The sequence below is a fragment of the Chanodichthys erythropterus genome, chromosome 23 (genome assembly GCF_024489055.1).
Source record: "Chanodichthys erythropterus isolate Z2021 chromosome 23, ASM2448905v1, whole genome shotgun sequence".
Classification (NCBI taxonomy): domain Eukaryota; kingdom Metazoa; phylum Chordata; class Actinopteri; order Cypriniformes; family Xenocyprididae; genus Chanodichthys; species Chanodichthys erythropterus.
In genome coordinates this window covers 23,989,391-24,016,940 of record NC_090243.1, presented here as the reverse complement: position 1 = coordinate 24,016,940, position 27,550 = coordinate 23,989,391, and the positions used below count along the sequence as shown (strand labels likewise).

Sequence of the window (27,550 nt, the reverse complement as noted above, 5' to 3'; positions counted from 1 at the left end):
GTGATAATGTCTTGTGTAGTTGCATACAGTCACTTTTAAGAGGGTTATTTACAACCAAAGTCTGATCTCAACAGGGTCTGCGAGGAGAGAAAGGAAGGGAAGGACCTCCGGGCCCCGATGGTAAGCCTGTGAGTAAAACCCCATACATTCAGGACATTGCCTCTTTTTTTGGCAGTAGCCAATCCGTGTGAATGAGGCTTCTGAAATGTGTGTTTTCTCAATAAAGGGACCCCCAGGTTCAAGAGGAGAGCCAGGAGATCCAGGGATACCTGGAGAAAAGGTAAGATGCTCTTTCAGTTTAAGACCATTCACTGTAAAAAGCAATAACAACAACAAAAATCCTGCTGTTTTTACAGAAAAAACAGTAACAGTATCCTGAAAACAGTACAAATAAAAAAAAAAAAAAACATTTTAAATCCAATATCCATTTTCTGCTGCTAATAAAATCAGTTCTATACCTTTATAATATACTGACATCCTCCATAATAACACTGATGGTAAAGAGAAAGACATGATGAATCAAAACTCAGCACAAGTAGCTTTTCTCGCAAGCTGATGGATATATGAATATATAGAAGGTACACAGAAATCACGGTTCGGTACGTACCTCAGTTTGGGGTCACGTTCGATACAATTTCAGTACAACAGGAAAAAGCAACAAATCCCCAGTGTTAGGATTATTTTCATTTACATTTACTCACTCCAAACCTTACAAATCGGCACAATGCCAGATGATTTTGTCTCATTATAACAGCGGAAACAACTTAAAATACTCCACCGTTTATGGTCATAGAGATAAGAGTAATACTTCATTCAAAACTGCAAAGGGCTATTTTTATTTGTGTACACTCGCAATAACAACAAAACATTGTGCTTTTGTAAAATAGAGAAAACAAAAAGACCGCTTTCTGCCGTCCCGGAAGTTTGTGGAGCACGTCACAAAAATGAACCGAAACTCAGCATATAGTCTACAAGCAAGCTCTTGTGTGCCATCTGAACTCACCATTCCTGTTTTGCGTTGGCACTTAAATTGTTGTCTCTTCTTCTTCTGCTCTTTTTCCTGTTGTGGTGGTTAGCAAACAGCGGTGCATTACCGCGTGCGCCAACAATTATTGAAATGAAAAAGCATCAAATGTGAAGTGTCACACAGGGAGTTCTGGGAATGTCAATTTACAGATTTTTGCTGTAAATTATAAGTCATTTCACTTTAATTCATAGTAATATAATACAAAAATGGTGCATTTGACAGCATTTTGCTGTAATATTACATGAAATATAAGGTTAGATCTATTACAGTTATATGACATGGGAACATTTTTACAGTGTTGCTAAGCATGTTGTTTTATCTCTTGTTGTGTTTCTACTCTTGTCTCTTAGGGTGATGTAGGTCTATCAGGGCTGAGAGGCGATCCAGGACTTCAGGGTGTGAAAGTAAGTCTTGCAAAACAACTTCACTCACTCAAAGTGACTGTTTTAGGAGATTCTTTTAGATGCTCTCTCAAATTCAGTTGCAACAGCCATTTGGCAAGAATAGAGCCTCTTCTGCTGGAGCGTGACGTTTTTAGCTTAGGATGCTAATTACCAGTTTTTAGGTGTAATTGAGTGAGCAGACTGTTTCTTTTCCTTTATTGCAAGTCATATTCGTTCTATTTTACATCCAGGGAGAACGAGGAGAACGAGGGTTGCCAGGGAAACCGGGCCCGCCAGGACCAATGGTAAGACTTCTCTTCCAGGTGCAAACTAGCACTTCACTTCCTCAGTGCTTTCCTTTATAAGCACACTCAGCTTTTGACACGAGGATGTAGCAGATGCTGTTTGGCTTTGTATATATAGAGAGAGAACATGGCTGACATCGGCCAGAGATGTTTTATGCACACTGTATTCAAACTAGACATATAGCAAATGGAGAAGAGCCAAAATGACAAAAAATACCAAGCAAAAATCTACTTTTGTGTAAAACACAATGTCTTTTTGTTTCAGGGAGCATCGAGACCAAATATTGGTACTGCTGGATTGCCAGGAAAAAAGGTTCTATATTTTTTACAATAATAATAAATGAATATTACAATGGAAATCTCCATTTATATAAATGTAAAATTACTAGTAAAATTGAAGTATCGTGTCTATATGCATCATAGCAATGACAGTTTGGAAGAAAGTGTTCTTAATTTAATTTTTTAAATATTATTTTATTTGATCTATTTTTTGTTTAAATACTATATTCTGCTCTAAAGAAATAAGCAGTTAAAAGGGCTTATTTGTATGCTGTCATAAGCATTTATGATATTAATCATCACATGTATTTAACAGGGAGAGCAGGGGGAGAAAGGAGAACAAGGACCTCCCGGAGAGCCTGGTCCAATGGTAATGTTGTGTAATCTTATTCGACAACACAAAATGGCTTTTCTTAGAAATGATATTTGACCAAACTTTTGCTCTGTTTTGCACAGAATACACACATTTGTATATATTTACAGAGCGATCAAGAGAAATACTATTCATTGTGGCGTTACTGTACATTTTGGTAGAGAAATCATGGCTTGAGCTGCTGTAATATATTTGTGTTCCTTCAGGGGAAACCAGGAATCCCTGGGAACGATGGACCAGCCGGCCCTGCAGGATTAAAGGTCAGTCAATCTTCCTCAGAACAGACTCATGAACAACCATCACAAAACATAAAAACAGTCATGGATCATCAGGTAACCACACACGGTATTGAGAAACAAGGGTTTGAACGGGGTCATTTTAATCAATTCAGATATTTTTTTTGTCTTGTGGACTATATGCAAACATCTTTTATGTAAAGCATCTTTTTATGTATGTGCTAAATAAAAAATAACATGCATTTTGTATGTTAATTTTTTCACTGATTCTGCAAGGGGTTCGCATACTTTTTCATGCAACTGTATATCTTTTTTTTCCCCCTCAGTGGCTCATACATTTTAGCAAAGACTGTGAAATGCAGAGTAATCCAGAGTAATGCTACCAAAAATGGTGACTGAAACTCTTTATCATCATGACTCTCTGCGGTTGAGTGAATAAAAGATAGATACAATGATTTGGTTTCTGCTGTTTCTGGAAAAGCAGTTTTGTCCAATATAGTATAGCTCGTCTGTGCAGCTTGACACCCTTCCTGTTTTTCTAATGAGGGGATCTGAAGTGTAATTCAGACGAGTCTGGTTCTGTGTGTGTGTGGGTTGGCAGCTATTGCACTAATGGCTCTCTTTTGTTGAAGTAGAGTTCACAATTGTCATGGTTAGTGTTAAACATGTACTAGTTTCTGAAATCACAGCAACTTGCTGTACGTCCTTTAAAAGAGTAGCAGCAGCCGTTGGTTTTTGAGCGGTTGTGCTACTTTTATTTTTTGCATTTTATTAAGTATAACCAAAGGCTTGTTAAGCATCATCTGTTCTTGCGGTTCTACTTAGATGCCACTAGAATAATAAATAAGGTGCATTTGCCTTGATATAGTTTCAAGGAACATTGCACCAGCTAATGGTTTACAGGAACTAAACAGACAGGCATTCTTTTACAGTCGTGTGTACTTCAGATGTGCCTAATTGCAGATGGCAAGACAAAACAATCACTGTTTAAATGGACAAATCAGGATCATTTTTCCTCTAGAAATTAAGTTCAGACCAGTGTTTTGTCTGAAAAGTACTGCAATCTTGATTGAGCAAGACAAATGACTCTCTCCTGCAAATTGGACAAAGCGGATTGAAATCATCATCATTTTGTAGGAAACAGGAAATGTATATTTGACTTTCAGCTCCCAACCACTGCTGAGAGAAAATGTGAAAAATGTTCTTCACATGGTTCCATTCAGAAATGTGTACGAAATAAATCGCTAAACCTAAATAATATGTCTACAAAGCTGTGGAATTTTAAAGAGGCCATTCATCATTCCATTGAAGCATATGCATAACATATACGCTATCATTCTAAAGGGCGAGTGAGAAATTAATATTTTTATCTATCAAAGATGCATTAAATTGATCAAAAGTGACAGTAAAGGCATTTATAATGTTATATAAGATTCTATTTCAAATAAATGCTGTTCTTATGAGCTTTATATTCATCAAAGAATCCTGAAAAATATAAACTATGACAGTTTCCACAATTGTTTTCAACATTGATAATAATCATAAATGTTTCTCGAGCAGCAAATCATCATATCAGAATGATTTCTGAAGGATCATGTGACTCTGAAGACTGGAGTAATGATGCTGAAAATTCAGCTTTGATCACAGGAATAAATTACACTTTACTATATATTCACATAGAAAACAGCTGATTAATATTGGAACACTTTTTCACAATTTTTACTGTATTTTTGATCAAATAAATGCAGCTTTGGTGAGCAGAAGAGACAAAAACCAAAACATACTAATGTACTGTACACAAAATTGAACTTTGTAAAACATAAAATGTATGAATAAATAAAATGAAATATAAGAATCAAAAAAAAAAAAAAAAAGCCACAGAAGCTTGAACTTCTCCAGTGGTAAAATCCTCTAATCAAGGGTCAGAGAATGTGATTAAATGCTTTAATGTTTTAAAAAAAAAATGAATCACATAAGATTAATGCTCTGAATTTGACAGTTCTAGTAATGCAAATAAAGTTTCATGAGCAGTAAGGAACATTTATGACCAGTGAATTTCTCCTGCGTGAATGTATTCCTCCTCTGCCAGAGACCAAAGCAATACTTAATCAGTGAAGACATAAATCAGTCTGTTGCCACAAATGACAGCGGATTCTCTGTACATACGCTCCAAACCTAATAGTACTTGGACTCGTGTTTGGATATCCACAAATATACCTGAAATTCTAAATGATGCCTTTAAATGTAATGAAACAGCCTTTCAGTGGTCAAATGAATGACAACATCTCAGAAAATGAGTGAAAGAGATGATTAAAGTGCCCCTATTATGCTATTTTAAAGGTTTCTAATTTTGTTTTGGAGTCTAGAATATATGATTCTCTTCCTCAGCGCTTGATACACATGATACGAACGGTAACAATAGCATTGTTTTTTCCAGGGAATATTATAAGCATAACAATTACACTTTAAGGATGGGTTTTGAGCAATCAAATCATGGATATATTCAGATGTAAAACAAATGCGTTCTGTTGAGATCTAAATGTGTGCATGTTGTACTGTCTAACGTGTCCTGTAATCTTCTTTCACGGCTACACCCTCGGCCTACCACACTTACAGCTGAACGCTGTCTGTTTTATGTAACTTCAATTGAAGTTCAGGTTTAGTAGTAATGGCGTAATGCTTGTGTTTGTTCAGTCCACTGCTGTGAATGAAACTAATGTCCACCCTGCTGTCAGCCCATGCCGGTTTCCAATGCACACTAAGGAAATCATTGCTAAAAACTAGTTGAATCTGTCAACACATTTTCCCACTGGGCTGACGGATGAATCTAAATGTTAGTTCTGCTTGCACATGCCGGGAATGGCCTGGTTAGACAATGCCAAGTTGCATGCTTTTCATTGGGAACGATTCAATCCACTTGTTTATTCTCTGTGTGCAGAATTGCATGCATGTTCTAACAGTATAAATAGTCAATAGATAGTGACAGCTGAAGCTTTAAATCGTAAGCACAAAGCATTTGTCTTTTGCAAACAACATTATGGAAATTATTTGGAAATCGCTTCATTTTTTTTTTCTCAATTCATGCATTCAACGCCTTTTTGACCTCTATACTGTAACTGTGATAATAGGATCATTTTTGTTAATTTTATCATTCAAAGCAAAATTCTAACATCATACTATTTCTGGAATAACTGTTGGGTGAACAAGTGAACACAATAAAACCACACTATTGTAGATTTAAGCAAGAGTCAGCTGTATAATAATTTTGTCCAAAAACTGCATTCTCAGATCAAGATATATTTTTCATAAATATCTTGATATTTTTATCAGGGAAAGTTGCCAAGTATTATGTATTTATTTATTTATTTTATTATTTACAACATATAATAATGATTATAATTATTTTTATTATATTTATAGGCCTAATTAATTTAGAATTATATTGAAATTTAAAATGACCAATGACATTTTGTTTGTGTGTATATATATATATATATATATATATATATATATATATATATATATATATATATATATATATATATATATATATATATATATATATATATATATATATATATATATATATATATATATATATATATATATATATATATATATATATATATATATATATATATATATATATATATATATATATATATATATATATATACACTACCGTTCAAAAGTTTGGGATCGGTAAGATTTTTAATATTTTTAAAAGAAGTTTCGTCTGCTCACCAAGATTGCATTTATTTAATTAAAAATACAGTAAAAACAGTAATATTGTGAAATATTATTACAACTTAAAATCAGCTGTTTTCTATTGGAATATAATATAAAACGTAATTTATTTCTGTGTTGGAAAAGCTGAATTTTCAGCATCATTACTCCAGTCTTCAGTGTCACGTGATCCTTCAGAAATCATTTTAATATGATGATTTGCTCAAGAAACATTTATGATTATTTTCAATGTTAAAAACAGTTGTGTACTTTTTTTTTTTTCAGGATTCCTTGATGAATATAAAGTTCAAAAGAACAGCATTTATCTAAAATACAAAGCTTCTGTAACATTATTAACACTACTGTTCCAAAGTTTGGGGTCAGTAAGAATTTTATTTTTATTTTTTTTTAGAAGAATTTAAATAAATAAAATAAATATTTATTCAGCAAGGATGCATTAAATTGATCAAAAGTGACATTAAAGACATTTAAAATGTAACAACAGATTATATTTCAAATAAACACTGTTCTTTTGAACTTTCTATTCATCAAAGAATCCTGAAAAAAATAAATTGTACACAAATATTTTGTACATCTGTGCACATTAAATGTTTCTTGAGCAGCAGATCAGCATATTAGAATGATTTCTGAAGGATCATGTGACACTGAAGACTGGAGTAATGATGCTGAAAATTCAGATTTGATCACAGGAAGAAATTACATTTTAAAATATTTTCAAATAGAAAACAGTTATTTTAAATTGTAAAAATATTTCACAATATTACTGATTTTACTGTATTTTTAATTAAATAAATGTAGCCTTGGTGAGCAGATGAAACTTCTTTATAAAACATTAAAAATCTTAGTGGTTCCAAACTTTTGAACGGTAGTGTATATATATATATATATATATATATATATATATATATATATATATATATATATATATATATATATATATATATATATATATATATATATATATATATATATATATATATATATATATATATATATATATATATAAATTATTACATACACAAAGACACCGTTTGGGCATGCTTTATAGTTTCCTGGTCGTGATGTCACCCGCTTCTGACACCATTGGACTGATTTGACTCTTGCTTCACGCAGACCGTTTGCATAGCGTCAATCAAGGCAGCATGAGATCCCTTGAAAGGGAACATTATGTGCAAATGTCTTTTCTGTACAGTCAGCATCAAATGGTTCAGTTTACTGGGTGCTGCTATAAAGTTTAACACTCCAGGCTAGCAAACAGAGGACTTCTCACTTTTTTGATTTTTAAAAATGATCCTGCGGTGTAACTCTTTAAACAAGCTCCTAACTTTAGTAGGAGAAAAATGTCCCAAGATAACCGCAAACTTGGTCAAAAACCTCCCCATTTCAGATTTCAGGACTGTTAAAAGACCACAAAAGCCTCCCCAGCTCCATATAAAGCTTCAGTCCCTGCGAGGGTCCTCTGGTTGAGAGTCGCTAGATAACCAGTCCTCTCTGGTTGCTTTCATGTGGCCTTTGGGTTTTACTGCTGAGGTTTTACAGTTTTGGAGCATCTCGAGCCCGTTTCAGAATCAAATCACATACGGCACGTACGCACACATGTAAACAAACACATGCGTTTATGTGTCGTGAGCTTCCACAGCCCTCACACACGGCCAGTCATTATTCTGAAAGACTTTGGTCACAGCAAAAATGAATTTTCTTAAGCAGTACTTTTGTCTTATTTTCCAAAAATAACATCTAAACACTTAAAAAAAAAAAGAATTTAGTTCGTTGAATAGATGGTTAGAAAGATGGATATATAGACAGACATAGAGATCTGTCAACTGCAAATATAGCTCTAGCATTTATTGCTAAAATGTTCTTATACAGTATATACTCTTATGTTCAGATTCAAGACTGCTAGAGTGCTTAAACCAGACCAGAAAATGCATAAACCATATGTGTGTAGAGCTGGGTGGGATTGTTTTACAGTAAGAGCACAGTGTATAGGCCTAGTACTGTATTGTGAGTATGTGCTTGTCTACATGTAAGTGTTTGAAGATAATACCGAATGTATCGTGCAGCAAATTTCAGCTGTGAACAGCGATGTTCTTGTATTTGCAACTCATTTTTAATAGGATTCTACAACTGTTAGTTCTGGTCCTCAAATTTGATTGGCCAAGAGAGATTTTCACTTGTGAAAATCCACTTGTGTGTGTTTGCTGGTTCCAGACAGATGCTCATAATAAAACATCTTGTCTTCATTTGACACTTTTGCTGAAACACACTAGTCTGGATGGATATATATATATATTGTTTTAGCTGTGTATACACTTTACCCAGTGCTATAAAATACGCCCATTTAGGTCTTTTCTTCACCAGTCTGACTAACACAATAGTGCTTTATAAATGCACAGAAATGTTTAGTCTACTGCATGTTGCTGTCAGAATCGGTGACCTGCACTTTTTAAACACACTGTAAATAAAGAAGTGTGAATAAATATAGATGTATGATGATTTATCAATAATATACAGATCTAAACCAGCATGTTTTAACTCCAATGACCTCCCAAGATGGATAGTTTGTCCATATTTTGTACTGAACTCATTTTACAACTTTGAGGAGCCAACAATGTTTTTGCCACCAATTTTACCACACATCCACACCATAGATTTACAGGAAAATAAGTGATGCTTTGGAAAACTAGGTTCTGAAGTAGCCAACTTCTTTTATGTTTCTGGCACATCATACACCTGAAATTATATGTCTGAATCAATTTAGTCCAGAAACGCTGTGAAAATGTGGACAATTATATCAAAACCGACACCTCTGAGACACGAAAGTCTGTAATTCTGCAGTCGCGACGTCACGTGATTCTCAACTTTTTTGACTCAAAGTCCAGCACAATTTTCAAAGCCCTCAAGGTAAGGTACTTCTGCCAGTTTTCTGCTATAATTATGGCAGGACTGCTTGTTTTTAATCATTTTTTTTTTTAAAAAAAGAGAAAATGGAAAACAAACAGAAGCAATGCTTTTCAAAAGAAAAAAAAAAAGTTAGGTTAAGTTAGTCAAGTTAAATGATTATAATTGATTAACAAAAACACTAAAATTAATTTTATTAATAATAAGTTCAATTTGATTCATTTTAAGCCACTCTTCGTCCCCCTGATTAAGAACCGTTGGTTTAGATCCAACAAAATTAGTACCGAAATTAAAGGACTATAAGCGTGTCATAAAAATGGCCCAAATATTATAAGTCTTTGAAAGTCAAATGTTGGATTTGTGTGAGGAACAGACCAGCTATTCGCTGTGGGTTGACCTGGAAATGGATTTGTAAATGAATTATTCCAGTCGTTGATTTATGATACTAGTCACACTTTTATGATATTAACACACGGCATACTGGGGTTGGCATCTGAAAATGGTTTGAGTTTCAGGGCGGAGAAAGAATATTATACACTAAAAACGCTGGGTTTAAACAACCCAAGTTGGGTTGAAAATGGACAAACCCAGCAATTGGGTTGATTTAACCTATAGGTTTTATTTAACCCAACTATTGTTTAAAAATTACTGTATTGTTGCTTAAAATGTACCTTTGCAAGCGGAAGGCTAAAAGACAGGACATGACCCTGCACAAACCACTGACTGCAGTGTTGACCGAATGTAGAGAAAGACCCTTTGTCAATAGATTGATGAACTTCATATTATGGAGCTGGCAGATTTGTTTTAGGCATATATCTGTGCTCATGGACAGCATTTATGGCGCATTTACTGTCAGTATTTACAGTATTATCAGATACATCATTTTGACCTGTCATTCTGGTGATTGAAAAGAACATGTTTCCAGGAATTCCAGAGGGTTTAAAGCCAGAAATGTGTAGCTTGTTCTTTGTTTTTGTTTAACATCTGGTTAAAATGTGATACTGATGTGATTGCTGTGGGTGGAGTGGGATGACTTGCTATGGGAAACTGTGTTGCTAAGCAATATCACATCCATGTAAAAACCTCTTATTTTAGTTCACACGATCTATTTTGATAGGCTTTCTGTAGATTTTAAGAACAGATGTCTACTTTAGTATTTTGCACATAATTGTCCATATGCACAGAACGTTCTTATGAACTTCCGCAATAATATAATAATATAATCCAGCTGGAAAACTTCCGGTGAAATGTCACTTAGACATAAAGACTCTCACTGCTCAATTCGACCATCAGTTTTAACACTTTCATGTGAAAAAAGCATCAACACACTGTAAATGAAAGATTTATTGTGCACTTTATTTAGATTCATTGAACAAAATGTGAGTTTTCACAAATGTGCTGAAATCATTGATCTTGTGATTATAAAGAGAGAGTGAGGTTTCTCACTTTCTGTGTCATTCATTCACAAGAAAAGTTATTGTTTTTCATGAGATGTCGTGAGTACTTCATACTTCACCTTGACGAAATGTATTTTTAAACCTAGTGATTTTATAATGTTTAATATTTATTCAAAAGGAAACTATTTCAGGAAATGGCTAATATGAGCCAATAAATGCTCCTCTGCTGCCATCTGATGGTTATAATTAATGTCTTTTTTTATTTATTTTTAATTTTTTATTCTATCAAATGTTGAATTTCCTACATCTTGAAACATTTGTTTTTACAAATATGGACAATCTTAGAAGGATGAACAAAATTTTTTTTTGTTCATCACATTAAAAATAACATTTGAATTGCTGGAAAAATGTTGCGTGTGCATGTCTAATTACAGACACCACGTTTCTTCATTATTCATATTCAAATGTTCCCATTAGCTTTGTCTTTATTGCAATCAATAAAACTGTTTATTGGCAAATGATGTGATAACTGCATTAAAATATAAATACAACATTAAAGTGTCAACCACCGATGGTTTGGTAACACTTGAGTATAGGGAACACATATTCACTATGAGCTACAATGTTTGCCTCATTTAACTCTTAATTTACCGCTTATTAATAGTTAGTAAGGTACTAACTATTTTTTTCACTAGTTTTTGTAGTGATTAAGTTCAGGTATTGGGTAGGATTAAGGGATGTAGAATAAGGCATTAAAATGTGCTTTATATGTAAATATCCAATTTACTAGTAATATGCAAGCTAATAAGCAACTAGTTAAAAGTGAGAATTGAACCCTAAAATAAGCGAGTACAGAATGATCAGCTAACCGTTCACTGGAAATGCCCAAGTTGGCTTAAGGAAAACCAGGAAGTAACTGTGCATATGTTCAATTGGTGGTTTTTGTTAAAGCAAACAAACTTTAGTCCATATTTTAGGGTTACAGACATGAACAAACTTCTCACCCTAAATTGTAAACTCTCTGTATGTTATTTGGTCACACACTGTTTCAACATCGGAAAAACATTCCTCCACCTACATTTTGTGCAAAATTCCAAAAACTGACCTATACATAAAATTCAGTTTACAGCTGAAATAAACACAAACAAGTTTTATTCCTGTTCACACAAATGATGATCACAAAGGCAGATTTTCGAGACTTAGTTTCTTCCACAGTACTACATTCTGACCTTAAAACACATTTACCAAAGTGCATGATTTGTAAATTGATTCGTTTGGCTTTTCTGATGTTGTAAACTTCCTCAATACAAATCTGATACACTTACGATGTGAAGCGCTCGGGTACGAGCCCCGTGAAACACAAGTCACGATAAAAGAGCTTGTAGAAGCAGCTAAACTGTCTTGGTTGCTTCAGCACGTGTTTTATCTCACATTCGCTTTTGCTTTCGGTCTGGTTTAGTGTAGGTGCCTCATTCATTTCAAATGCAATCATCTAGCGGCACTCACCGGACATTTCATCTCTGAACTACCGCGATAACAACAGCAGTCTACATTAAAAAAAAAAAACATTGCCAGATTCACATTCACCTGTCTGAGATAAAGCTGAGCACACTTTTAGCACCAATCACTGCGCATTTTACTTTGAAACGTGCAAGAAGTGACGTAATATAAATTTGCACAGGCATGTTTTTCCAATGTGTGTTGAAAATGAATCATACACAGCAAAATCCCCAGAGTTAAATCAGCTCTGCTCAGAGTACATTTGGTCCCTCTGTAAATAGTGATAAAGTTAATGAGATAATTAAGTGATTAATTAAGTGATGATTGTGCATTAGTGATGAACACCTGCTGTTAACAAGCAGAATCACTGAAGAAAAGAGAAACACAAGAACTACTGACTTTAACTCTGTTTCAGTGTTGCTTTAACACTATTTAAAGAGGGACCATATGTACTCTAAGCAGAGTTGATTTAAAAGAAAGCATTTATAGTACATGCATGGATGATGTTTTGATGTCTAGCCATCCTGCATGTGTTAAAGCTGGACATACATTAGTGGGATGGACTGTGTAGTTTTGTGTCTGAGACATCTTTTCCACAAACTGCATGCTTTGAATGTTTGTTCACCATAGAACATGTTTTATATTGCCAAACACACCTACAGATGTCAGGCCAGAGTTGAAGTAGTTATTGGGTCCAGCTCCAGGCCACCGCAGTCCACATTTGTGTTTTCTCTTTCAGTCTCACTGCTCTTCTAATGAACGGTTTGCTTGCTTAGATGTTTTTATATGTCCTCGAAGGCCAAGCTCTTAGTTTCTCTTTCTTCCAGCCTTTCAAACGGCTTCACAAAGCCGAAGTGTTAGTGAGTGTACTTGAAGCTTTCATGGAGGGCAAATATTTGATCTTTACTTAAGGGGAATGTCTGTTGAACAGGACGCCTGCTTCCTCTACACCTGCACTAATGCAGATCAAAATCTGCTCTTCACAAATGCACTCAAATAAGAGAGAGAAAGGGAAAAAAAAGCAATATTTGGTGTTATTTACAGTAGAAATGCACTGTTAAAATGAAGAACCTTTCATGAAGAACCTTTAACATTCATCACACTGCAAATTATTAAAATGTTCTTCACAATATCCACATACACACTACAGCTAAATTCTATGGTCAGTTCACTATTTAGTGCTTAATCCTGTTCTGTTCACACACAGTTCAGTCATTTACAGGAGTGACAACTGCACTCCACCTCTGAATGAACTCCTGAAAAATGCAGGTATAGTGACGATTGCATTTACACGAGAGCCACTCTTTGTGAAGAAGCAAAACATGACGCCTCTGTCGACTGTGATTTAGTTAAAATGGCTGAACAGAATGAGTCTTTTGACGCTGTAATATTTCTTTGGTCAGAATATTGGACACCAAACACGCAAGACGCCAGGATGTTGCCATGGTGTCAATTATTGCATGCAGTTTTGGGAGTGAGTTGTGTTCCGTACACACATGGAACGATTCACTCCCGGCATTTAAATGCAGTTGAAATAAATAAATAAATAAAAGTGTAGCCAAACGATTTTAAGACAAGAGACATTTCCTGTACATCAAGTAAGACATTAGATAAGGCATTTTACACATTTTAAACTTATCCATTTAAGGATGTTTATTTTGCATACACTTATTAGCAGCATAAATCTAACACATTTATTAAGGACTAAGCTTAAAAAAACAAACATAAAAAAAAAAACCACTAAGATTTTTAATGTTTTTAAAAGAAATTTCGTCTGCTCACCAAGGCTACATTTATTTAATTAAAAATACAGTAAAAAACAGTAATATTGTGAAATATTATTACAATTTAAAATAACTGTGTACTATTTGAATATATTTGACAAAGTAATTTATTCCTGTGATCAAAGCTGAATTTTCAGCATCGTTACTCCAGTCTTCAGTGTCACATGATCCTTCAGAAATCATTCTAATATGCTGATCTGCTGCTCAAGAAACATTTATGATTATTATCAATGTTGAAAACAGTTGTGTACTTTTTTTTTTTTTTTTTTTCAGGATTCCTTGATGAATAGAAAGTTCAAAAGAACAGCATTTATCTGAAATACAAAGCTTCTGTAGCATTATACATTACAGTTCAAAAGTTTGGGGTCAGTAAGAATTTTTATTTTTTTGAAAAGAAATTAAAGAAATGAATACTTTTATTCAGCAAGGATGCATTAAATCAATCAAAAGTGGCAGTAAAGACATTTATAATGTTACAAAAGATTAGATTTCAGATAAACACTTTCTTTTGAACTTTCTATTCATCAAATAATCCTGAAAAAAATATTGTACACAAATATTTTGTACAATTGTACACATTAAATGTTTCTTGAGCAGCAGATCAGTATATTAGAATGATTTCTGAAGGATCATGTGACACTGAAGACTGGAGTAATGATGCTGAAAATTCAGCTTTGATCACAGGAATAAATTACTTTGTGAAATATATTCAAATACAAAAGTTTTTTAAATTGTAATAATATTTCACAATATTACTGTTTTTTTTTTTTTTTTACTGTATTTTTAATTAAATAAATGTAGCCTTGGTGAGCAGACAAAACTTCTTTTAAAAACATTAAAAGTCTTAGTGGTTCCAAACTTTTGGACTGTACTGTATATATATATATAGCCAGAAAAATAAGAAAAGCAATCGCAAAATCACAATTTTGCTTTTAATTTAATTTATTTTAAGAATATTTTTGAATGAATTAATATTTTCTTATAGAAAAAACACAGCAAAAATACTAATTACTTTATGCAATTATTTTGTGCATTGTTTGTATGAAAATATATCCTGAATTATGTTTAATTTTCTGTTTTTTATGCATGTTTCTTTTTGTATGCATGTCTAACATAATTTAGTCAGGATAATGCTTCAAAATATATATAAATAAATGTATAAATGGGGTCCAAAACTAAACTTCATATGAAAATGTCTTGTCTTGCACAGTTTTGCTTCTCAATTACGTCTTGTTTTTATATATTTAAAGGGCTGGTTGATTATAATTTCACTTTTTTAACTTTAGTTAGTGTGTAATGTTGCTGTTTGATCATAAACAACATCTGCAAAGTTACGACACTCAAAGTTCAATGCAAAGAGAGATATTTTCTTTTACAGAAATTGCTTTTTAATGACTACAACAAACGGCTGGTAGGGACTACAACAAGCTTCTTCATGGGTTAGTGACATCACTAACTCTGAAATTTACATAAACCCCGCCCCCAGTTTCATTCTAAAAGTTGTAACTTCTTCCTGAGTCTCTCCATCAGTGTCGACTCCGGTTTGAACAATGTAAGGCTGAACACTTTCGTCATTTTGGCTGCGTGAGATTCTCCAGCTTTGTTGTTGTTGAGCTGTTAAAGCTCCGCCCTCTTCTGGAAAGCGGAGCTCATTTGCATTTAAAGGGACACACACAAAAACGATGTGTTTTTGCTCACGCCCAAATAGGGGCAAATTTGACAAGCTCTAATAAATGATCTGTGGGGGATTTTGAGCTGAAACTTCACACACACATTCTGGAGACACCAGTGACTGATATTACATCTTGTGAAAAGTCCCCTTTAATATATTTTGATATATTTACTGGAAAACAAGATGATGTGTTATGTATTTATGCATCTTAGTAGTGTATCCTATACTAAACACTAAGAACATAGAAAAGACAGACAAACGGTTTTCAAGTACAGCACTGCCGGCTTGTTTTGCAGTGAAAGGCTCTGTTTTATGTGTCCAGCGAGATCTGGCACTCTGCAAGAAAACAAACGCAAAGCCACTTTAATATAAAGTCATATTCTCTGTTCACTTCCGAATATGTTTCTCGTTCAACTACAAACCCTTTATGGAGCCTTTATTATTTTTCTGAGAGTGTTTTTAAACTTGTTACTTAAAAGTGATTGTGAGTGCCACAGTTAAACAGTTTCAGATCTGAAGAGTGAATTGTTGATCACATCTGTTGTGTCTGTTCCTCAGGGAGAGAAAGGAGACGTCGGGCTGCCGGGCGCAGATGGATCGCAAGGTGTTCCAGTGAGTCGCTTCTGCTCTTCTTCCTCTTTTATCCTGTTTAACAGAAGCTGCATTTGTTAAATATATGTCACATGTATTAAAATGCACTTCAATACCAGATTTTTAATCCAAACAAACATGTTGACTGAGTCCTTTTTAATTATCAGTGTCAAAAACCTGACAATCCCTTTGCATTGCTTCCATAAAGTACAGTACCAGGGTCCATAAAAGTCCTCAATTCAGCTGTACCAAATTTAAGGTCATACAAAATCTTAAAGTTTATAAAAATAATCTTAGTGTGGAAGTTTTGGGGCAGTTGTGGCCTAATGGTTAGAGAGTCACTTTCACTTCAATTATAATTTCAAGAGGTGTTAAATTTGGGGACGGGAATCGTGATATGGCTTAAGGTGGTTATTAAACTTCAAAAGGCGACGATTTAAGGAAATTAATGAAATTGCTTCATGTTTTTACAGTAAAAAAATTGTCGCTGTCAAACCTTCTACAGGCTCGTGGTTTCAAAGTGCTTCGCAATCAAAGAATACCACAGATATACTGATGAATGATGACCATGTTTAATTTGTGGTGTTTTTAATGGTGTTAATGTCATATCGTAAACTTGTTGCATTTCTAAAAAGCGCAGCTTTGTTTCTGATATTCCATAAGCGCCACCTACTGTCAGAGAGTGAAACTGCATTTTCATTCAGCCGGTGGATCGAAATAAGAAGCTAATGTGCATTCTTAAAAACGAAACATAATAAGATAATAACGTGTTTTAAGAATAAGATAAACATTCTGTGTGATAAACATGCTGCGTTCACATGGTGGTGGCAGAAATATAGCGTTAACAAGTGAAGGAAAAACCACAGAATTAGAGAAAAATGTTTTGTTGTGCTTTTGGGATCAGAATCTGAATGCAAAAAAATAGTCTTTATTTTTAAAGAATAGCGTTGTTGAAGATGCCATTTGAAGCTAAACAGAGACGTTTATGTTGCAAGTCACAGACTGGCCTGATGAAGCCTGCGATGATTAGTCTGATATTAAAGCATTATTTGATGTAAACACTATAATATTCACATATGCGGTTCATAGGCGACACACATTTACAGTTACAGAATTAAATAATATTTAAACCTAAATAACATTTTACATGACTTTTAACCTTCTGGTGCTGTTCATGCGTTAGTCCAAAATTACAGATTTTTTTTTTTATTTATTTTTTTTTTATTTAAAATTTGTATTTTAGTCCAATAATGTTTTTTATTTAACATTTTGTATTTTTAGGGGATTTTATGGTACTAAATTATATTTATGCTGTAGTTATAATCCATTTAATGACTTTTTCATAGCATAGACCTGAAAATGAAATTTCCAACTTAAACTGTCATAAATTTTGAATTCTTTAATTTTTTAGAAAAATGTGTGAAAAAGTTAACAATAAATATTAAATTCTGTAAATTTAAGTTATGAAAAATGCACAAAAATACTATTTTAATTTTTTAATGAAATATATATATTTTTTAAAAAAAAGTGTTTTACTCTAAAACTGCAAGAAAATCAAAGCCATAATTCTAAATAAGTTGTGGTCCAAATTTGAGGTCAATATCTCAAAAAATTATCTTTCAGTAAGATTTTGTTAGACCGCAGTACCAAATGTTTCCACTAGATGAAATTCATCTCCCGGTCATTTCCAATGCGCTCATTTTTGACTGCGAGGAGCACAAGTGTGACTAATTTATGGACCATTTAAGCTTTTCAATGTTTTCATGTCCGTGATTTTTTTTTTTTATTGTGTTCACATAGCAAGTGCCAAAACTTTTACCAAGTTTTGTACCATTCCGATGAAGTAAACATTTTATTTACATTTAAAAAAAAAAAAAAAAAATCACATTTTCAGTTGCCAGAACACCAGAGGGTTAAACAACATTTTTATCTCACATTTCTGATTTTTTTTTTTTATTATTTTTTATTTTTTTACATTTGCATGTGCATATCTCCCAGTTCAGAATTTATAACTCGCAATTATGAGTTTATATCACAATTCTGAGAGGAGAAAAAGTCTGAATTGCAGGATATATATTTGCAATTCTGAGGAAAAAAGACAGAATAACAAGTATATCTCACAATTCTGCTTTTCCATCTAAGAACTGAAAGATATAAACTTTTGCATCATCGCTCTTTGCAAACACAAAATAGCTCTAATTTTGACTTTCCCATTTCTTTCCCATTTTATAAATTTGTTTTGGTCAAAACCTGTATCATGTGAACTTGTGTTACATCACTCTACCCACCCATATAATATTATATTTTATTTATAAAGCCTTAAATTTGATTGTAAAAACTCTAGAGACCCCGAGTAAAGAAAAGACTGTAGAATCTAAAGCCCTGCATCAGCCGCAGTGTTTACAGATGGACAGAGAGCCAGCATGACTCTACAACAGTTTCCATGTCAAAACATCCTGCTCATTTGATAGAAAAAATATTTATTTTATTTGAGTCTGTGGCAGTTCAGCATCCTCCACAGATCTCTCACACTGTAGAACAGGTTACAGTTCAATTCCACGTTACAGCCTCAGATGTGGGCAGCTTTACATCTGTAGTCAATTAGCATTAGCTTTGTTTGTATGCTTAAATGAGAGAAAAATGAATTTTATATTTGATCTACATCTGAGTTCAATCCATACATGCAGTGGAGATTAAGTAATTGCATGTCAAATGAGCATCCAGCCTCAGTGGAGAGTAGAAACTGGCAGCAGAGCACCAAAATATACAAGCGTGGTTTGCTTGTTAATGTCGCCCACACACTTAATAAAGAGTCTGAATGAAGCGCTCCTCCCACTCAACACAGCCTCACACCTCACGAGGAACACGGACACACTTCATATCATGAGGCATCGTGTTCATTCATACGGGATTATTCAATAATAAGGGTGAATCTCACAATATATTTTCTATATATATATATATATTTTAAGACTATTTCTTTGCATTGTCATCATTCTCAGTGGTGATTTTCATAACTGTATTATTTGTAAAATAAATAAGTCCACTAAATTTTTTTTTCAAAAGCATTTTTTTATTCAGTAATGATGCATTAATCTGATCAAGTCACAGTAAATACATTTATAATATTATAAAAGATTATATTTCAAATAAATGCTGTTCTTTTGAACTTTCTATTCATTAAAAAATCATGAAAAATAAAATGTATTTTCCACGAAAATATTAACTGTTTTCAACATTGATAATAATCATAAATGTTTCTTGAGCATCAAATCATCATATTAGAATGATTTCTGAAGGATCATGTGACATTTACATTTACATTTATGCATTTGGCAGACGCTTTTATCCAAAGCGACTTACATTGCATTATACTATACATTTGTATCTGAGTATGTGCAATCCCTGGGATCGAACCCATGACCTTGGCATTGCTAGTGCCATGCTCTAACCACTGAGCTACAGGAAAGCATGTGACACTGAAGACTGGAGTAATGATGTTGAAAATTCAGCTTTGATCACTGGATATAAATTACACTTTACTACATATTCACATAGAAAACAGCTGATTTACATTGGAATAATATTTCACTGTTTTACAGTATTTTTGATCAAATAAATTCAGCTTTGGTGAGCAGAAGAAACTCTTTCAGGAACAATAAAAATCTTATCGACCCCAGAACATTGATTTAAAAAATAAGTAATAGTAAAATGATTATTTTTTAATTTTCTTTTTTGTTAAGTGCTTATTTTTTTATTTAAATATTGTCACAAAGCAAAAATAAATAAATAAATAATAATTTAAAAAAAAATCTTAAAGGGTTAGTTCATCATTAATTACTCACAATCATGTCATTCCACACCCATAAGACCTTTGTTCATCTTCAGAACACAAATTAAGATATTTTTGATGAAATCTGAGAGACTCGTCCATAGACAGCAATATAATCAACATTTTCAAGGTCCAGAAAGGTACTAAAGACATGGTTAAAACAGTCATGTGACTGCAGTGGATCAACCTTAATGTGATGAAGAGACGAGAATACTTTTTTGTGAAATAACCACTTTATTCAACAATCTCTTCTGTGTCATTCTCATTCGTTGTTTACGTCCAGCTCTTCCAGGTTCTACATCAGAACGCCGACTCAATATTGGCCGGCTCCTGCGTCAGCGTCACACGCATGCGTCACATGATCAGCTTTGGCCAATACTGAGCTGGCATTCAGACGTGAACATGGAAGCATTTGCTGTGTTACTGCGTCACCTGCGTAAGATAATGATGGAAGAGATTGTTGAATAAAGTCCTTATTTTTGTTTTTATACACAAAAGTATTCTCGTCTCTTCATAACATTAAGGTTGATCAACTGCAGTCACATGACTGTTTTAATGAATGAGTCTCGGATTTCATCAAAAATATCTTAATTTGTGTTCTGAAGATGAATGAAGGTCTTAGGGTGAGGAATTAATGACAGAAATTAAATTTTTGGGCAAACTAACCCTTTAAAGGCCTAAATAGGCCTTGTTTTATTCATGCAAAATATTATTAATTCTTTTTCTCTTTTGATATTAACGTGCAATGTGACCCAAACACATTCTTGGCAGATTTTGTGAGAGTCACCCACATGTGGTTGCTTTACTAATTTCTGTTTTATAAATAATGATAAATATCCTGTGCCAGTAATGAGCTGCTTCGGCTGAGTCAGTCAGTTATATTTGGACAATTTTGCTTTGCACTTGAAAGCATAACTGTGATTTGCTAATAAGTCATTTCCTGCTGCTAATCATTACATCTCAACCTGGAAAATTAACACTCGACTCCTTTTTCTCGTCAGGTGCGACACCTTTCATCTTGCATGTAATTACATTTACAGTCTCGCTCTCCTTCCTTCTGCAGTGTTTCCTCTCAAATTAAACCTCAGAAGTTTTTTTGATGTAATTCAGCTTCTCTGAAAGAAGAAGAGTCTTTGAGTGAAATGCGATCGATGGAGGCCGCTCACTATGAAATGACTCATTATGGCTAGATAATATGCAGGCATCTCCATTTCAAAGCTGTGCGACTGTATTTCACCCTTGGTTGTATGATCTCTAGGGGCGGCTGAATCAAACGCGGACCTTGATGTTTCCTCCACACGTCTCTCAGCATTGCCGTTACAGGTGCCGGATCCGGTCACATGCTTGTTATTCAGAGTTATGAAGCTACTGCAGAAGATTAATTGTTTTGCATGCAAACATTTGGGCAACAAGCCATAAGAATGCTGCGATGCGGGACCCTCGGAAACTAAAGCCCACTTTGTTGCACGAGTGTTTTCTAGTGAAAGTTTCTCATCAGGTTGTGGGAAGATGTTATCCAGACTGTGGCAGGAAGGAAGAGGCGTTTGGTTCTCGCATTTCATTTTTGGAGTAAATAGTGGTAGTTTTTAAGTGTTAACAGAGCGTTCACTCATCTGTGAAGGTATTTTTTTGTTAAAAGCAACTTTTTCAGAAAGATCAGCTGATGTATGCTATTTAAATGTTACGTTTTATGATGCTTTAATGTAGAATATGAGATATTTTGTTGTATAAAAAGAGCTTTGGGGTACTTTTTAGCTAATTCTCAATTCCCATTATTTTTCATTGATGATTCTTATTAACATAGAAGTATTTTTTTTTTAATAAATATATAATTGTATATAAATAATAAAGCAATTAAAAGTTATAAGGTTTCTGAGGACCTTTTACAAGAGTACAAATGTCAGCAGAATTTATCTTTAATCTTTAAATGATTTTCATAAAATGCTAATTAATGTTATTTCATTGGACTCAAATTTACTGAATTTACTCACCCAGAGTCTAACAAATTGTTTTTCTGTTTTTTTTTTCACATTGTAACACTGTGATGTTCAGTGTCGAAAATGGCCGGCCTGCAAAAAATTGCTTATAAATCTCTCATTATGCCACATCATCACTAAATATTGGATTCAATCTTTTTGTCAGCTTGTTTTCTATTAATTCGGACAGGTTTTGTATTTATTTTTGGAACTGATTGATCGTAGGCCTCATTTATCTGAGCTTATGTACCTCATTTTTTTGAGTGAAAAACATTATTTGTGCATAATTTTGTCAATTTTACCTAAAATATGATAAAATTACACTGTTTATCACACTAGTGTGCTTTAATGTTTAACCAGGAAATCTGTTTTGAAACACTTTTATTTTGTATGTTTTTATTTCATGGTCAAAAATGACCGGCCTGCAGAAAAATTGCTTATAAATCTCACATTACACTATTTTATCACCAAATATTGCATTCAATCTTTTTGTCAGCTTGTTTTCTATTAATTCGGACAGGTTTTGTATTTATTTTTGGAACTGATTGATCGTAGGCCTTATTGATTTGAGCTTATATTGGTCAAAAATGACACCGATTGAAAATTAGTGTTCAGGAGCGTCAAAAATAAACACAAAACCTGTCTCAACTGAAAGAAAACAAGCTGACGTGACAAGACTGAATGCAATATTTGGTGATAAAATAGTGTAACGAGTGATTTATAAGCAATTTTTCTGCAGGCCGGTCATTTTTGACCATGAAATAAAAGCATTTCAAAACAGATTTCCTGGTTAAACTTTAAAGCACACTAGTGTGATAAACAGCACATTTTTTCATATTTTAGGTAAAATTGACATAATTATGCACAAATAATTTTTTTCACTCAAAAAATGAGGTAGATAAGTTCAGATAAATAAGGCCTACGATCAATCAGTTCCAAAAATAAATACAAAATCTGCCCGAATTAATAGAAAACAAGCTGACAAAAAGATTGAATCCAATATGAGGTGATGATGTGGCATAATGTGAGATTTATAAGCATTTTCATTTTGACCGTGTTATAGGGTTTTCAGCAGCACAAGAAAGAACTTGATATTATACAGACTTCTGAGGAACATGCTGGTGCTAACAGTGCAGTTTTTCTTTTATTTCTGTGCTTAATGACTTGGTCGTACTGTAAAACGAGGTGCATCGCTGACTTACTGGAGCCTCAAAGGAAGCAGATGGACGGAGGGACTTTGTAATGGATCTCAATTAAAGTCTTTCAGTAGACTAGAAAAACAGACACTGAAAATGTGTGAATGTCAGAGAGTCAATTGTGTCCTTATCCTTGGCAGGCTACCGTTTGAGCAATAGCTTTTCCAGAGCGTAGGATTAATTGAGTGGCATCCTGGTAATGCTGTAATAACAGTAACATGATGAATGATGGAATTACATCGGGCTTGATCCCGAAACACAAGGTCATTAGCAGCGCTTGTCCCGTCCGTCAGAGCGTTAGGCGGTACATGAAGCGTGCCGCTGACATATCTTGTCTTCTCCAGGGAATTCGTGGACTTCCCGGTGAAGCAGGAGAGAACGGACCACAGGTATGAACTCACACACCACATCATATAGATGTTTCAAAGTGTCATTAATATATATAGATTTATACAGTACATGTGTAACAAGATGTTTTAACTGCCTTTAAAGCAGACCGTCGCTGTATCTTTAACGGTAACAAACTGAATCTTTGGGGGTTTAGGGTGCGAGAGGAGCAGCTGGGCAGAAAGGATCACCTGGACCGAGAGGACCTCCGGTGAGTAAACGTCCCGCTAGAATACATCAGGCGTACCTCTTTACCCTCTTATTGTGTCAGCTGACCCGTTAAAATTGGACACTTCAGAGAAATTGGATTGGATCGCGTCCCAGACAGCAGTAGAGCTGCTCATCAGATCCGCAGCTCAAAGCCAGAGAGGAGAAAGAGCAATTTGGACAGAGGTCAGGTGTTAAGCGATCGGCTAAACAATGTTAGGGTGACCTCTAAAGGCCAGAGCCAAACACTCAGCCTGCGTCAGAGGAAGTGCTGCTGCCACCTAGTGGTGTTTGAGACGTCATTACAGTTTTCACTAGGACATATTTCTCAATTCCTGGGTTTTACACAGCAATTTAGAAATACCATACTAAGATATATTCTAAATCTAAAAAATGAAATCAAGACAATTAGATGTAGCTGAACACCTACATCTGTTAGTCTTTCATTTTCATTTCCATCTGTCGAAAGGGGAAACTTAAGGGGAATAGCATGCCCTCTTTAAAGGGATAGTTCAGCCAAAAATGATATAATAAATAGAAACATTTGCCAAGTTAGTTCTTATAGCACAAAATGTAAAATTATTCAAAGGGGGCAAGATGCAAGATTATATGTGTTTAAAGTGTCATTAATGTAAAATACTAAAAAACTATTCTATTTAAAATTGTATTTTGACAATTTAGTTGAATAACTGAATAATTAATGGCAGACAAATCAGAATCTAAAGGCAAATTTCATGACTTATATACAGGCATATGACTATTTACATACTGAATTGACCATATTTTAAATGAAGATATGCCATTATAGCAACATTATGAATTCAAATTGAATGATTTTGCTCATTTAGCCTGTAGGTTTTAATGTGAAGCAAATGTCTAAAATCTAATTCTGGAAATGTTTAATAATAACCCCATTAATTATGATAAATTTAGAAATAAAATCAGTAGTAACAATATGCCACTCGGGTCCTTCAGTGCCAATTCTGGTGGCCCATCTTACCCAAGGGTCTAATTTACGTCACTTCTCTCTCTCTTTTTTTTTTTTTTTTTTACTTATGTTTTTATTTATTTGGTGTGTGTGTGTGTGTGTGTGTGTGTATATATAGTATATATATATATATATATAATTTTTTTTTTTTTTTTTTGAAAATCAGGGAAATGATTCGAAAAGTTTAAATGGTTCTGAAAAAAATAGTCACACTTGTATTGTTCGCGGTCATAAATTATCACATTGGAAACGAATGGGAAGCGAATCTCATCTAGTGGAAGCGTTTGGTACTGCACCCAAACAAACTCTTACTGAAAGCTAATAAGATACTAACCTCAAATTTGAAACACAACTTGTTTAGATTTATTGCTTCCATGTTCTCATAGATTTAGAGTAAGTATTTTTTTAAGCATTTTTCATAGTAATAAACTAACTTTTTTTAGTTTCACTTTTTTTTTCTTTTACTTTTTTCACTTCAGCAATAATCTGCCAAGTGTCTTCTTTAAAAAGACATCAAACTCCAGTCTGTGCTTCAAAGCATTCAAGATTTTCCAGTTCAAGTTGGAAATTTAATTTTCAGGTCAAAACTCAAAAAGTGATCGATATGTAGCCTAATAAATGGATCATAACTATTCCATAAATATAATTTAGTACCAAAAAAAATCCAGTAAAAATACAAAATATTAAATAAAAAAACATTATTTAACTAAAATATAGTACACTAATTTAATTGAAATTAATAGTCATTTTTGCACCATGGGTCTGGTTAGTATGACACAGGAACTAACATTTATTAAGTTGGCTCAGCAAAACATTATTTATTTAAACAAACTTTTGTTCCTATCGTACCGACCTAAACTAATTTTAAAGTTTTTTCTTAATTTAAGTAAGTTTATTGGGTCACACTTTAGATTATGGTCCAATTCTCACTATTAACTATGACTTTTGCCTTAATAAACTCCTAATTACTGCTTATTAATAGTTAGTAAGGTTGTTTAGGTATTGGGTAAACTCTAAAAAATGCTGGGTTAAAAACAACCCAAGTTGGGTTGAAAATGGACAAATTCAGCAATTTGGTTGTTTTAACCTGTGGGTGGGTTAATTGTTTTATTTAACTCAACTATTGTTTAAAGATTACTGTATTGTTGCTTAAAATGAACCCAAAATAGGTTGGAAATTAATATTTATTAATATGTTTAATAAATGAACATTTATTACGTTTAATGAATATTAATTAAACAAACATTTATTAAATTGCTTATTAATAAATGTTCACCTTTTCATTATTATTGTTGCCTCTAGTAATTATGTGTCTGATTTTTAATTTCCAACACATTTTAAGCCAGACATATATTCATTTTTAAACAATAGTTGGGTTTAAAAATAAAACACCGGGCAAACATTTAACCCAACCGCTGGGTTAAAACAAACTAATCGCTGGGTTTGTCCATTTTCAACCAAACTTGGGTGTTTTTTATCCCAGCATTATTTAGAGTTTACATGCTAATAAGCAAGTTAATAGTGAGAATTGGACCCTAAACCAAAGTGAGAACTTCTTTTATAAGTGAAGAATATGTAATTCTTTTCCACATCATAATTTCCAATGTCATTTATTTATGCAGTTTCTGATTGCGCTTTTTAATTTGAGTGAGTTCATTTTGTTGAATAATTATCTTCTGAAGTTGTGCTGAAACTTTATTTATAGAGCGAGACACAATGTGTGTTATCAGCTTTGGCCGCTTCGGTCAGACAGTGTTTAACTCTGCATTCTGTCTGATTAAATCCTTCAGGGCGCGCCGGGCCCTTCAGGGGCCCCTGGAGCAGACGGACTCCACGGCCCCAAGGTTGGTCTGCTCCAAACATTACCTTTAGCAATTATGCAAATACCTTGACTTGAATCTGGTGGGAATAGCCGTGCTGAGATTACATTTATTCCATCCCTGGAATTGTGCCCTTATCAAATGGATTATAGAAGAATCATTTTGTTGCAGCATTTCCTTTAGCATTTACAGTGATTAATAGTCTTTTTATCTGTTCCTGGAAACAAATGGCTTCTTCAAGCTAAGTTATAATGGAGAGATGTTGTTTGGCTTGTGGTTTTGAGTGCTCAGATGTGTGTGTTTGTGGATGTTGACTCATTTGGCTGTTGTCTGTGTTCAGGGTAGTGCAGGAGAAAAAGGCAGCGCAGGTAATCCTGGTACAGGAGGTCAAAAGGTGAGAGTCTTTTGGTAGCTCCAATTTTGTGCAGTTAGTCATGCAATTGTGATGTTAGCATTCAGAGCTCTCATGGATAAGTGAGGTGAAGAGTTTATTCTCAGATGTATTGTGAATCACACAGGGTGACCAGGGCGAGCCTGGATTTCCAGGAGTTCAAGGTGCGATGGGCCTTCCTGGATTTAAAGGACACAAGGTAATGCTGCCGTTCTACAAACATCATAAAACCTCTACATGCACCAGTGTTCAAACGGTTGGGGATTTTTGATATTTTGAAAGAAGTCTCTTCTGCTCACACAAGACTGTGTTTATTTCATCAAAAATACAGTAAAACAGTGAAATATTATTCCAATGTAGATCAGCTGTTTTCTATGTGAATATACAGTAAAGTGTAATTTATTCCTGTTATCAAAGCTGAATTTTCAGCATCATTACTCCAGTCTTCAGAGTCACATGATCCTTCAGAAATCATTCTGATATGGTGATTTGATGCTCAAGAAACATTTCTGATTATTATCAGTGTTCAAAAAAACAGCTTCATATTTATGTGGAAAC

At 33.8% G+C, this 27,550-nt stretch overlaps 1 protein-coding gene across 1 annotated transcript in view; it reads left to right on the top strand.

Annotated features, from left to right (window-relative positions):
- Window positions 1–27,550, top strand: part of si:dkey-225n22.4 (collagen alpha-1(XXI) chain) — a 57,918-nt gene that overhangs the window by 15,776 nt on the left and 14,592 nt on the right. The window contains exons 10-22 of the mRNA XM_067377509.1: window positions 75–128; window positions 227–280; window positions 1,378–1,431; window positions 1,662–1,715; window positions 1,981–2,028; window positions 2,311–2,364; window positions 2,574–2,627; window positions 16,163–16,216; window positions 23,544–23,588; window positions 23,744–23,797; window positions 26,572–26,625; window positions 26,942–26,995; window positions 27,120–27,191. Coding sequence (XP_067233610.1) covers window positions 75–128; window positions 227–280; window positions 1,378–1,431; window positions 1,662–1,715; window positions 1,981–2,028; window positions 2,311–2,364; window positions 2,574–2,627; window positions 16,163–16,216; window positions 23,544–23,588; window positions 23,744–23,797; window positions 26,572–26,625; window positions 26,942–26,995; window positions 27,120–27,191 — 705 coding nt within the window. The remainder of the gene's footprint in view (window positions 1–74; window positions 129–226; window positions 281–1,377; window positions 1,432–1,661; window positions 1,716–1,980; window positions 2,029–2,310; window positions 2,365–2,573; window positions 2,628–16,162; window positions 16,217–23,543; window positions 23,589–23,743; window positions 23,798–26,571; window positions 26,626–26,941; window positions 26,996–27,119; window positions 27,192–27,550) is intronic.